This window comes from Lepus europaeus, chromosome 12 (genome assembly GCF_033115175.1).
Source record: "Lepus europaeus isolate LE1 chromosome 12, mLepTim1.pri, whole genome shotgun sequence".
Lineage (NCBI taxonomy): Eukaryota > Metazoa > Chordata > Mammalia > Lagomorpha > Leporidae > Lepus > Lepus europaeus.
The window spans coordinates 11,345,566-11,359,792 of record NC_084838.1 but is presented as its reverse complement, the minus strand read 5'-3'; the positions used below and the strand labels follow the sequence as shown (position 1 = coordinate 11,359,792).

General features: G+C 42.0%; 1 protein-coding gene across 1 annotated transcript in view; it reads right to left on the bottom strand.

Moving 5' to 3' along the window:
- Positions 1-256: 256 nt before the first annotated feature.
- The window catches only part of LOC133771567 (olfactory receptor 1J1-like), a 37,302-nt gene continuing 23,331 nt past the window's right edge, over positions 257-14,227 (bottom strand). Inside the window, exons 2-3 of the mRNA XM_062207618.1 lie at positions 6,149-6,160; positions 257-1,196 (exon numbers count right to left, since the gene is read on the bottom strand). Coding sequence (XP_062063602.1) covers positions 257-1,196; positions 6,149-6,160 — 952 coding nt within the window. The remainder of the gene's footprint in view (positions 1,197-6,148; positions 6,161-14,227) is intronic.

Here is a 14,227-nt window from a genome sequence, read left to right as displayed (position 1 = left end):
GGCTTTGGCCTAGCCCAGACACACCTATTGGACCACTGGGGGAGTGAGCCAGTAGGTGGAAGCTCTGTCTCTCAAGTAAATAAATTATTTTTTATAATCTCATTTTATATACCTCGGAACAGGCGTAAGATAATATCAGAAAGGCATTTCAGAGTGACAGTTGTAGAAGGAAGACAAGTAAGCTATATTTTCAATAATTTGTATTTATGTTATTGAGAAAATAGGATCATGTGGCTGCTGTAATGAAAGCTAAGTATCATTTGGGAGGATGGCTTTTATTTCTCAAGAGTTTTCTTAAAGCCCCTTTCATGTCTTTATTTCTCAGGCTATAAATGAAGGGGTTCAACATGGGCGTGACCACTGTGTATATCACGGAAGCAATTATGTTGTCATTGGTGTTGCTGGATGAGGGAAGAAAGTAGAGACCAATAATTGTGCCATAATAGAGAGTCACCACTGAGAGGTGGGATCCACAGGTGGACAAGGCTTTACAGACGCCCTGGGTGGATGGAACCCGGAGGATGGCGATCCCAATACGCACATAAGAAGCCAGAACGCATAGAAACGGAAGTAGAATGGCTGTCAATCCTGCAGTGAAGATTACCAGCTGGTTGAGGGAGGTGTCTGAGCAAGACAATTTGAGTAGCACACCAAGGTCACAGAAAAAGTGGGGGATAATGTGGTGATCGCAGAAGGAAAGCCGGGCCAGAAGGAGGGTATGCAGAAGAGCACATGCATAAGCAATGACCCAGGACCCAGCTACGAGCATGATACAAAGGCTCTGACTCATGATGGTTGTATAATGCAGAGGGTGACAGATGGCCACATACCGGTCATAGGCCATAGAAGTGATAAGGAAACTATCCAAGTCAGCAAAGAATATGAAAAAATATGTCTGTGAAATGCAGCCCTTATAGGGGATGGCGAGGTGTTGGGTGTGCATGTTCAGCAGCATCTTTGGCACAGTGACTGACGAGAAGGCGATGTCAGTGAAGGCCAAGTGGCTGAGGAAGAAGTACATGGGGGTGTGGAGGCGGGAGTCCAGCCTGATGAGCAGGATGATGAGCAGGTTCCCCAGCACCGTGGTCAGGTACATGCCCAGGAACAGGGCAAAGATCACTCCCTGCTGCTCTGGTCGGATGGGGAGCCCCAGGAGGAGGAATTCGAATCCATTACTCTGGTTCTCAGGCCTCATACTTATGTATCAGATGAAGGGGGCTGTGCTGGAAGTTGAAGGAGAAATGTGGAATGTTTCAGGATGAGAAATGATGATTGTGGTATAGGATAATAGAGAGATGTTTTAGACTCTGGTGATGTATTTATCCATATTTTCTCACATATTTCACTGCAAATGTGATAGGAAAAAAAATGCAGGTTTGGGATATGCAGCCACTTTCTTTCTCAATCCGGTCCAAGTTTCTGTAAATGATAACATTAACAGTTAATGTCTATTAAATCTTTCCTTGAACATTGTTCTAATGGCTTATTGTAGTAGCTGATTCATTAGTCTTAAATATCTAAACTAGGTAGGTACTGTACTAACGCTACTCTTAAGATGGGATAACTGAAGCAGTCTTACAGTGGAAAGCATAGGAGGGACCTCAGTGTTTTGACTCCAGAATTTGTTCTGTGGAAGCAAAGAGATTATTTATTAATTTTTCTGACACTAAGATCTATATGTATTTAGGGGTATCATGTGATGTTTTAATACATGCATACAAGTGTAATGTCCCAAAAGGGGTAAATACATCTAAGTACTCAATCATTTAACATTTTTTATGGTAAAAACATTCAAAATCTTTGTTTCTAGATTTTCTCTTTTTTTTAAGATTTATTTATTTATTTGAAAGAGTTACAGAGAGAGAGAGGAGAGGCAGAGAGAGAGAGAGAGAGAGAGAGAGAGAGAGAGAGGGGGGTCTTCCATCCGATGATTCACTCCCCAATTGGCTGCAATGGCTGGAGCTGTGCCAACACGAAGCCAGGAGCTTCTTCCAGGTCTCCCACACGGGTGTAGGGACCCAAGGACTTGGGCCATCTTCTGCTTTCCCAGGTCACAGCAGAGAGCTGGATCAGAAATGGAACAGCCGGGTCTTGAACTGGTGCCCATATGGGATGCCAGCGCTTCAGCCAGGGCGTTAACCCACTGCGCCACAGTGCCAGCCCCTCTAGCTTTTCTTTAAAAGAAAAATATATATAGTACATAGCCATTATCTGTAGTTACCCTTTGTGCAGAATATTGGAACTTCTTACTTGCATCCAACTATATCTATCCAGTAAACGAACATTCCTATGTACTGCTTGTTGAATTTTTTATTTAGTGGAGAGTTAACCTTGTGATTAAAAAGTAAATGAGGCCAGCGCCACGGTTCAATAGGCTAATCCTCTGCCTGCAGCGCCGGTACTCTGGATTCTAGTCCCAGTTGGGGCGCCGGATTTTGTCCCAGTTGCTCCTCTTCCAGTCCAGCTCTCTGCTGTGGCCCGGGAGTGCAGTGGAGGATGGCCTAAGTGCTTGGGCCCTGCACCCGCATGGGAGAACAGGAGAAGCACCTGGCTCCTGGCTTCGGATCAGCATGGTGCACCGGCCACAGCGCACTGGCTGCAGCGGCCATTGGGGGGTGAACCAACGGAAAAGGAAGACCTTTCTCTCTGTCTCTCTCTCTCTCTCACTGTCCACTCTGCCTGTCAAAAAAAAAATTCATGGCAAAAAAAAAAAAAAGTAAATGAAAGTGTGTCATTGAAAAAAATAAGAAAAATAAGAATAGGAGGAGGAGGGAAGATGGGGATCCATAAAAGAAAGAAAAATAAGTGTGGGCAACAATCCCATATCCAAGGGTTACAATGAATTTATTTGCAAGCATCAGGATTCTGTGAATTCACAAAATTAGAATGTGTAGTCATGTATATAAGACCTGCTGCATTCAATAACTTCTAAATTCAAATTAAAGCAGGTAGTAGCAGAATATGGAAGATATTGAGGTTAACTATGTCCTTTTCGATCTCTAAATTAAACAAAAATTCTATAGGGAATTTTTAGAGACTCATTTCCTTGGTCATATCTCCAAATTACGATCAACAAAGAAAAGAAAAAAAACCTTTCCTCATCCCTCACTCCTTGACTCTCTGTCCAGTGTCTGGAAACCACCATCCTACTGTCAACTTTGATGAGCTCACCTTGTTTAGAGTCCACATATGAGTAAGATCATGTGGTTCCTGTCTTTATGTGCTTGGCTTGCTTCACTCAACATAATGACCTTCAGTTCAACCCATATTGTTGCAAATGGCAAAATCTGGTCTTTTTTTTTATTGCTGAATAGTATTCATTGTATGTATGAACCACATTTCCTTTATCCATTCATTAGCTGATGGCATAAATCTCATTGCCCTTCATAAACATGACCTGTTTAATTCTGTATCCCCTGCTGAGCTACACATTTCATGATTATTTCTAATTGTTCAATGGCTATAGATCCAGAGTCTGTTATAGACAGATAATATATAGACAATATAAATTTGTTGATCAAATAATAAATGTCACATCCAAGGATATCTAATATGACAACTTCATTAAAAACCTCACATTAAGCCTAGTTCAAGAATCTGGAGTCATCCTAACAATACCGATTGTCACACGGTAACACAAAGAACTGCCATCTGAAAACCCAAAGTAATTTTAACAGGAATTCTAATCTTCACAGTGACACTATAATAGTTTATGAAATATCTATTTCTTAACTCAATATGAAAATAGCTTGAAAAGGGGTTCACCACAACAATTATTATGAAACTACAATGTTTACAACAAATACTGTATTTTTACAAAGATAAACCAATAAAGCAACAGAGGACAATAAAGAGCCTAGAAACAGGCTTATAACGAGGATTTTTTAATTGACAGGGTGGTATTATAAGTCAGTGAAACAAAGGATGTACTCTTCAAAGAATGGTGCTGAGGCTCTGGGCTACCCACGGCACAAAAGTATCATCACATACCTACCTCACACGATAACATAAAAAGTGCCAGAGGGATTAGCAGCCTTAGGATGAGAAGCAAAATTTCAGCACCAATAGAAGAAAATGTCATAGTTTATGATTTTATAGTAGCAATACATTTCTTAACTGCCTCCCCCCAGAATAACAAATGAAAATTCTACTAAGTTTAATTATGCTAAGGTTAAGTTTCTATGACAACTACCACGACAAAACTATAAAGAGGCAAGCTGTGAATGGGATAATTTGTAATACCACAAAGCAATAAAATATTCATATTCAGAATACATAAAAATTCTATTAATTGATAGGGAAAAGATGAACATCTCAATAAAATACGGCAAGCAATATGAACTAGAAAGTTGCAGAAAATGAAGTCCAATGGCCAATAAGCACATTTTAAAAATTTAATTTTAAGTGATAAAAGAAATGCAAATTAAAATAACAATGAAATATTATTGACTATGTGGTAAAAATTTAAATATTTCTATTAATCTTGATGTAGTGATTTTTCTCCATACCTGCCTGGGAAAATGCTCACTCTTCCTCACAAAGAAACAGCTTTGTTGCTAATAGTGAAGAATTGAAGCAATTAATTGACCAGGAGTCAAGAATCAGACAAATAAATGTTAGTTTATCATACGGTCCTATCCATTGGTAAAACAGAATGGGCTCCACACTATATATGTTTACATGCATAGAAATTTAAAATCAATTCTGAGTTAAAGTAGATACAAAATTATGCTTATAGTCTGATATACCCATGAAAACATTGAAGAACACTGTATTATGACTTATGGGTACAGAAAGTATGTGTATTAGAAGTTAAAGTTATTGGCTGGCGTCGCGGCTCAATAGGCTAATCCTCCGCCTGCAGCACCGGCACACCGGGTTCTAGTCCCGGTCGGGGCACTGGATTCTGTTCCGGTTGCCCCTCTTCCAGGCCAGCTCTCTGCTGTGGCCCGGGAGTGCAGGGAGGATGGCCCAAGTGCCTGGGCCCTGCACCTGCATGGGAGACCAGGATAAGCACCTGGCTCCTGCCTTCGGATCAGCATGGTGCACCGGCCGCGGTGGCCATTGGAGGGAGAACCAACGGCAAAAGGAAGACCTTTGTCTCTGTCTCTGTCTCTCTCTCTCTCTCTCTCTCACTGTCCACTCTGCCTGTCAAAAAGAAAAAAAAAAAGAAAAAAGTTAAAGTTGAGAGAGGGAGGAAGGAAAACAGATGGGTGGGATGGAGCTCGGGCTGTGGTGGTAACTTTCTAGGTTGTGTGTCTGAAAAGTCAGAAATTAAGTGTAGCAACATGACAAGGTGAGGGTATTTCACAAAACTCTTATAAGAATAGAATTAAGAGATAATATGCATTTTCTGGGGCTGGCGCTGTGGCGTAGCGGGTTAAAGCCCTGGCCTGAAGCACCAGCATCCCATATGGGTGCTGGTTCGAGTCCCGGCTGCTCTTCTTCAGCTCTCTGCTATGGCCTGAGAAGGCAGTAGAATATGGCCCCCGTCCTTGGGCCCCTGCACCCACCTGGGAGACCAGGAAGAAGCTCCTGGCTCCTGGCTTCGGATCGGCACAGCTCCGGCCATTGCAGCCATCTGGGGAGTGAACCAGTGAATGGGAGACCTCTCTGTCTCTACCTCTCTCTGTAACTCTTTCAAATAAATAAAATCTTTTTTTAAAAAGAGATAATATGCATTTTCTAAGAATTTTGTGAAATACCCACATATTTGCTAAATCTCCATGGCAAGTACATGGGGTCATATATTTATTTATTTAGGAAACACTAAACAAACTAAGAAATAATTTTAAATGAAGAAAGAAGCACTGTAAGGTGATATTCTATTGTTGAAAAGGGTGAGGTATAGAGTATGAGGTATGTTCACTAGGAAGAAGGATGTCAAACTTAGGAGAAGTGGGTACATCCACCAGCTTTATTAATTCACACCTTTGGGGAAAATTTGCATCTTTAGAAGAATGACCTCTTGGAATAATAACTGTTACGAGGCCAGTGTGGTTGTGTCTCTTAATCCTTGTCAGTTTAAGGTTTCCTTGTTGCTATTCTTTCCCCAGCAGCATTCTTTTTACTGTTAAAGTTTTTTTTTTTTTTGCAAAGCATTTTGTATTTATATAAAGGAAACAAATTCCATGTATTTCATAAATACAGTTTTAAGAGCCTAATGATACTTCTCACCTACCCTCCCTCACTCCCACCCTTTTTCCTCCTTTTTTAAAAAAATATTTCTTTTATTTTTACAATGGTATACTTTGAATTTTTTATAAACACACACTTAACTTTCCACTAAATAAAGAATTCAATGAGTAGTAAGTAGAAAACCACAATGTCAAAGTTTAATGAAACTACTTTGGCCAATTGATTTAGCCAATGGGCAAATTATTAATCCCCAAAGTCAATGATAATGACCAAATCTCTGCCTGTAGGCCAGCTGATCAAATCTGAGGGGTTTATGGACATAAAGAAGCCACAATAAAGCACAGAATCCATGCCTTGATAAATCTCCTATTTAAAGTAGAGGCAAGAATGGCTTCTGCCTCATTTGCATCCAGTCACACTATCAAGTGAGAGGCAGATAAGTAGGAACAAAAGGATGGTGTCCCAGGGCCTCACCATTTCTTTGTCAACTGGATTCAAAGGCAGCTGTGTAGCAACAGGCTTGGTTTCCTCACATCCCCAGCTGAAGAGAGTGATTATGAGGCAATTTAATCCATGAAAAATCATGTCAAATGAAACGTGCAGTGACTACGTAAAGTAGCCAACTGGCTCCATATGATATCTGGGAGCAGAAACAATATTTATAAAGATTTTGCTATTAGATCTTACTGAACAAATGAAGGATGGTTTGCTGCTTAGTATTTGAAGCTGATGATTTCCTGTACAGATTCTAGAATATTGGACACAGACCTAACCCCAGAATCTTCATGAATTATGGAAAATGAGTGACAGAATCCTCTCTATTTCTTGAGATTCTTCATGTTATCTGGCTCAATTTTTTTTCCTCCAAGGGAGCATAAAAAACTATACCCATTTAGTGTGATTTCCAGAACAACACTGAATGTTCCATATCCCTACCCAAAACACCATACTTGAAAGGATGCTGATACCTGAATTTCTTTTAGCAAGAAAAAAAGACTTTGAATTTCCAACTAAAAGCTAGATTTCAAAGTAAACATTCCTGGGAGAGAGAACTCCATGGCTAATACTCTCACTGGGATGGAACGACTGAGAGCAGTCCACCAAGGGGACCAAGTCTGGAAAGCAGAACAAAGGCACTGGCTTCCTCCAACAAAGTGAGGAGCAGAGAGGGTTGGAGCTCACAGGGAGGATGAAAGAAGGGGCTACAGCCGCTGGGCACACACTTACCATCTTCCCAGTTTAGGACTGGGCTGTAGAAAGGATCCCATTATTAATCAAATCTAATAGAATGCTTCATTTTCACCAGACACCTTACGAGTAGGATTACTGTTCCCACAACATTTCAACATAGAGGTTTGAGCCTCATCTTGGAGAGAACTCTGGCACCCAATAATGAAACTCGCTCAATGTCCCACTATCACTGTATGGGATTTGAAGACTGGAGGTGAAATGAGAAATTAGGATACCAGCTTCTGGATTCATAAAGACAGTTGCCTAGAAAGTACACTTCTCAGGGCTCCAAAAGCCGTGAAGATCCTGACCCCAGTTTCTGACGGACCACTTGGTTTCCAGCAACAAGGGAAAGGTTAAGGCCACGATGGTGCACAGCCATTGGAAGAAATATTATGTAGCCAAGAAAATGAACTCAGAATGCAGGCTAAAATTTTTGAAAGGACATCTCAGAGAATTAAATGTAGATATTTGGCAAACTGTTTGCAAAGAGGAACAGTTCTTTAAACCTGGACGGATGTGTTTACAGTTGGGATGCTGGGTACATATTTAACAAAACTGTGACAGATAATATTTTCTTAGAAAGGAAGTATAAACTACCTCCCCCCAAAATTTCAATTATTGTGTCTACATAATTTGAAAAGTTATACAAAGGGGACCGGTGCCATGGCTCACTTGGTTAATCCTCTGCTTGTGGCGCCGGCATCCCATATGGGCACTGGGTTCTGTCCCAGTTGCTCCTCTTTCAGTCCAGCTCTCTGCTGTGGCCCAGGAGGGCAGTGGAGGATGGCCCAAGTGCTTGGGCCCCTGCACCTGCATGGGAGACCAGGAAGAGGCACCTGGCTCCTGGCTTCGGAATGGTGCAGCACACCGGCCGTAGTGGCCATTTGGGGAGTGAACCAATGGAAAGACCTTTCTCTCTGTCTGTCTCTCTCTCTCTCTCTCATTGTCTACAACTCTACCTGTCAAATAAATAAAAAATAAATTAAAAAAAAATAAAGGTATACAAAGCATACCTGGCACAAACGTACCATGTGGAAGATTTTGTAGCAGACCATTAGTGAATGCATGTGCACATGTACACACACACAGACACGTGCATGCCACTGAGCAGAGTCTACAAGCACTGCCCTTACCTGGCTTAGTGAATGATTTATTAAAATGCTGTCAGCTCCATGTTAAGAACAAATCACTGGTTTTCTCTCCAAGAGACTTGGAGCTGAGGAGGGAAATAAGTCATGAGCTCAGTCCTGACGTGGGAGAGACTCACTCTCTTCACCAGCGCCAAGGCAATGACAAGGGTGCCGCTCCCTCCTTACTAGCCACGTTGGGAAACCCTAGGGATGAATGCCAAAGTTACTAGTGAGATACAATTAGGGACTAATTATCCCATTTCTCTTAACATCCCCAGTGGAGATGTACATTTTCTCGATGCTAAAGATAGTCAATTCCTTTGAGAATATAAATAAGGATTTTCATTATTTGCATAGTCTTATTTATGAAGAATTGTCACATCTATGAGCTGACCTAACCATCACAGTCATTCTTTTTTTTTTAATATTTATTTATTTGAGAAGCAGAGTTTCAGGCAGAGGGAGACACAGAGAGAAAGGTCTTCCACCTGCTGGTTCACTCCCTAAATCATCGCAATAGCTGGAGCTGGGCTGATGTGAAGCCAGGAGCCAGGAAGTTCTTTCAGGTCTCCCATTTGGGTGCAGGGGCCCAAGCACCTGGGCCATCTTCTACTGCCTTCCCAGGCCATCAGCAGGGAGCTGGATCAGAAGAGGAGCAGCTAACATACAAACCAGCACTTATATGGGATGCAGTCCTGCAGGTGGAGGCTTAACCACATACGCCACAGTGCCAGCCCCCACAGTCATTCTTTTTTTTTTTTAAAGATTTATTTAATTTATTTGAAAGAGTTGCAGAGAGAGGTAGAGACAGAAAGAGAGGTCTTCCATCTGCTGGTTCACTCCTCAGATGGCCGCAACAGCCAGAGCTGAGCCGATCCGAAGCCAGGAGCCAGGAGCTTCTTCCTAGTCTCCCACGTGGGTGTAGGGGTCCAAGCTCTCAGGACATCCTCTACTGCTTTCCCAGGCCACAGCAGAGCGCTGGATCAAAAGAGGAGCAGCTGGGACTAGAACCAGCACCCATATGGGATGCCGGTGCTTCAGGCTAGGGCTTCAACCCACTGTGCCACAGCACCAGCCCCCACAGTCATTCTTGAGGCGGGTAGCATTTTCCTATTTTACTGAGTTTTTGAGAGTGTTTCAAAAGAATGCTAAATGAGGATTCAAACCCAAACAGATTAACACCAAACCTAAAGCCTAGTTCCACTGAACCATCATGTCTCCCTTTATGGTGTGCCCTGAGGTGACTGTACTTCTATTTTTTTTTATTTGACAGATAGAGTTAGACAGAGACAGAGACAGAGACACACACACACAGAGAAAGGTCTTCCTTCCGTTGGTTCACCCCCAAATGGCTGCTATGGTCGGCACTGTGCCGATCCAAAGCCAGGAGCCAGGTGCTTCTTCCTGGTCTCCCATATGGGTGCAGGCACCCAAGCACTTGGGTCATCCTCCACTGCCTTCCCAGGCCATAGCAGAGAGCTGGACTGGAAGAAGAGCAACCGGGACTAGAACCCAGTGCCCATATGGGATGCCGGCGCCACAGGCAGAGGATTAACCAAGTGAGCCACGGCACCAGCCCTGCGACTGCACTTCTTCCTATACTCAATTTGAAATGGAGGAATGTTACTACTCATCCCTGGATAATAAAAACACAGATCAAAGAATATAGAAATTTTTCTTCCTACAGAACCACCTAGTATAGGAAGAGTTCTGTTTCAGTTTTGACATGAAATAATGGATGTACTCAGGACTCAACATTTTAGCTGTGAGAGTGAATGTGAGAGCTTCTCTTGTTTCTTGGCCAAACTTTTGGTTGGGGGATGTCCTGCACCCAAGACAGGACGATGGTGGCTGAAAAGATGAGAGAGCCATAGGAGCCAATCAACTTGGGCCTCCAACAAGTTATGAAACTGGAGAATGCATGCTGGAGCACAAGCAGTCTCCAAAGACAAGGCAACATGAAATCCTTGCTAATAACTTCCCCTGCTTTGAGGAAATCCAAAACAGAGTACTACGCTGTGTCGGCTCAAACTGATATCCACCAATAACAGTGAGTTGGGCACAACATGTGGAAAACACTACAGGACGTTCATACTGGCTGTCACTGACTCTGGTATCATTAGAAATATGCCAGGGTGGAAGATGAAAAGTCAACCCTAATGGATTTATAAGGAGAGAGGCAAGAAAGACAACCATGCTTCTGCCAGGTACACAACAGTCGCATACATGTTGAACCTCTTTATCTTCAGCCTTAGTTGTACAGACATGAAAGAAATGTTCAAGAAACTCTCCAGCAGAGCAACATTTCTCTCACATGGCATTGGCTTTTTAAAAACTCAGAACCTCATTTTGATGGATTGCTTGTATTTGAGTTTCCATTTAAATGTGTCTCAAAACTCTTTATGTCCCCAAGCATGAAGACAAATGATGGCATCTTACCTAGTAATATGAAGATTTATTGGCCAAATTTCATTGTTATTAATAAGGCTTTCTCATATAATTGCCTTTGATAATTAAAAGGTGAATTAATTTTATTACTTATTTCTGCCAAATTGAGGGATATAGATAATATAATAATATATGGTTGGTTAATCTTCATTTGAGAAAAATTTTGGAGACCTATATATTTTTGGTCTGCAATGCCAGGCTTTAATATAATCTAGAATCTTTTTAAAAAAGATTTAGTTGAAAGTCAGAGTTAGAGAGAGAGAGAGAGAGAGAGATCATCCATCTTCTGGTTCACTCCAGATGGCTGCAACAGTTGCAGCTGGGCCAGGCTGAAGCCAGGAGCCAGGAGCTCCTTCCGGTTCTCCCACATGGGTACAGGGGCCTAAATGCCATTTTCTACTTCTTTTTCCAGGCTATTAGTAGGGAGCTGGATCAAAAGTGAAGCAGCTGAGACTCTAACTGGCGCCCCTATGGCATGCTTGCATCACAGGCAGCAGCATTACCTGCCATGCCATCAGGCCAGCCTATAACCTAGAATCTTAGGAGTTCAAGTATAATCATGAATTGCATAGTGACAGTTCTGTCAATGGCAGACTATTGGTTCTAGAACATCCTAACAGAGCTGAGAAATTCCTATTTCCTAGTGATATTGTAGCTGTCACACTGTAGTGCAATGCATTAGTGGTGTGTTTGTGGTGATGCTGGTGTAACCAAACCTGACGTGTTGCCAGTCATATAAAAATGCAGTATACAATTTTTTTAACTTTTATTTAATAAATGTAAATTTCCAAAGTACAGTTTATGGATTACAATGGATTTCCCCCCCCCCCATAATTTCCCTCCACTCACACCCCTCCCATCTCCTGCTCCCTCTCCCATTCCATTTGCATCAAGATTCATATACAGAAGATCAATTTAGTATAAATTAAGTAAAGATTTCAACAGTTTGCACCCACACTGAAACACAAAGTTTGAGTACTAGTTATAGCGTTAATTCACATTGTACAACACATTAAGGACAGAGATCCTACATGAGAAGTAAGTGTACAGTGATTTCTGTTATTGACTTAACAATTAACACTCTTGTTTATGGCGTCAGTAATCACCCTAGGCTCTTGTCATGACTTGCCAAGGCTATGGAAGCATTTTGAGTTCGCCAACTCCAATCTTATTTAGACAAGGTCATAGTCAAAGTGGAAATTCTCTCCTCCCTTCCGAGAAAGGTACCTCCTTCTTTGATGGCCTGTTCTTTCCACTGGGATCTCACTCGCAATCTTTCATTTAGGTCACTTTTTTTTTTTTTGTCAGAATGTCTTGGCTTTCCATGCCTAAAATACTCTCATGGGCTCTTCAGCCAGATCCGAAGGCCTTAAGGGCCATTCTGTGAGTCTGCTGTGTATCCCACTTCCCATGTTGGATCATTCTCTCCTTCTTAATTCTATCAGAAAGTATTAGCAGACACTAGTCTTGTTTATGTGATCTCTTTGACTCTTAGACCTATCATTATGATCAATTGTGAACTGAAATTGATCACTTTGACTAGTAAGATGGCATTGGTACATGCCACCTTTATGGGATTGGATTGGAATCCCCTGGCACCTTTCTAACTACCGTTTGGGGCAAGTCCGATTGAGCATGTCCCAAATTGGAAAATACAGTGATACAATTATCATGCTGCGTAATACTTGGTAGCGAATAAACAACTCTGTTACTGGTTTTATATTTGCTACACTCAAGTTTTATTTATTGTAGACTGGACTCCTTCTACTTATAAAGATATAGCTTACTGTTAAGTCAGTTTACCATGTTATGCCAGCCATGGCCTCATATGTCTCACATTTACTGCATCTCTTGATTGCATTAGAGGCCTCACTGAGTGACCTACACCACTGAGGTTTGTCTAAGTGCAATATATTATGTCCATACAAAGACAAGATTGCCTGACCACACATTTCACTGAACATGATCTCCATCATGAAGTAACACATGATATTATTTTTTTATCCTCTCCTCTGCTGACGAAGTGGGTTCCATTTGCATTTTATAGGTCTACTGACATCAAAGACTACATATTGCTACATATATGGGGAGATCTCTTCCTCTCTGCCCATGGTGTAAAATGTTAAACAACTCACAATATTGAGGGCTTTGTAGGAAATCAAGAAAGGACAAGTTAGAGACGCCCCCTTTGGCAACACTGGGTGGTTGATACAGCTTAACAGTACCTAACCCTATTCAGTCATTAATGAGGCAGGCTTTAGGCTAAATCAGAAGGCAGGCTCTGCAAACACTGTTTATATTCAGATGCCCCTTTGAACTGAACACCCTTCTTGGATCTCCTGCTTTTCTAATGAAGACTGCAAAGCTTCTCAAACTTCAGGTGCATTGGGTTCCTAGGAGGCTTATGAAAACACTGAATCCTGGGATCTGCCCTGCAAATTCTGATTCAGTACTTCTTGGGTAGGCTGCAAAAATTTAAAAACTTTTTATTTATTTTCATTTTATTTGAAAGGGAGAGAGACAATGAGGGAGAGAGGGATGGGGGTGGGGGAGAGAAAGAGATTGGTTGATTGATTTTCCATCCACGGGTTCACTTTCCAAATGCTCACGACAACCAGCCAAGAGAAAGCTGTCTCTCCATGTGTTGAGCCATTACCTGCTACCTCCCAGGATGTGCATCGCAGGAAGCTGGGATCAGAACCTGAGCTGGGACTTGAACCCAGGCACTCCAATGAGATATAGGCATTCCAAGTGTTATATCCTAACTGATGCCCCACTGCCTGTCCCAGAATGTGCATTTATTTATTAAATTTTATTTAAAGTATGCAAATTTCAGGTATTTCATATATACAGATTTAGGAACATAGTGATACTTCCCTACCTTCCCTCCTGTCCATGCTCCAACCCTTCTTCCTCCTTCCTCTCCTATCTCTTAAATTTTACAACGATCTATTTTCAGTTTACTTTATACTCATAAGATTAACCTTGCACTGAGTAAAGAGTTCAACAAATAGTAAGAAGAAAACACACTGCTTACACGGTGACACGTGTAGCTAACGTGGTATAAGAGTGAGCCATACTTTGAAAAGAACGGGTTTAAGAACTAATCTTGGGGGCCGGCGCCGTGGCTCACTTGGTTAATCCTCCGCCTGTGGCACCTGCATCCCATATGGGTGCCGGGTTCTAGTCCTGGTTGCTCTGCTTCCAGTCCAGCTCTCTGCTGTGGCCCCGGAGGGCAGAGGAGGATGGCCCAAGTGCTTGGGCCCCTGTACCCACAT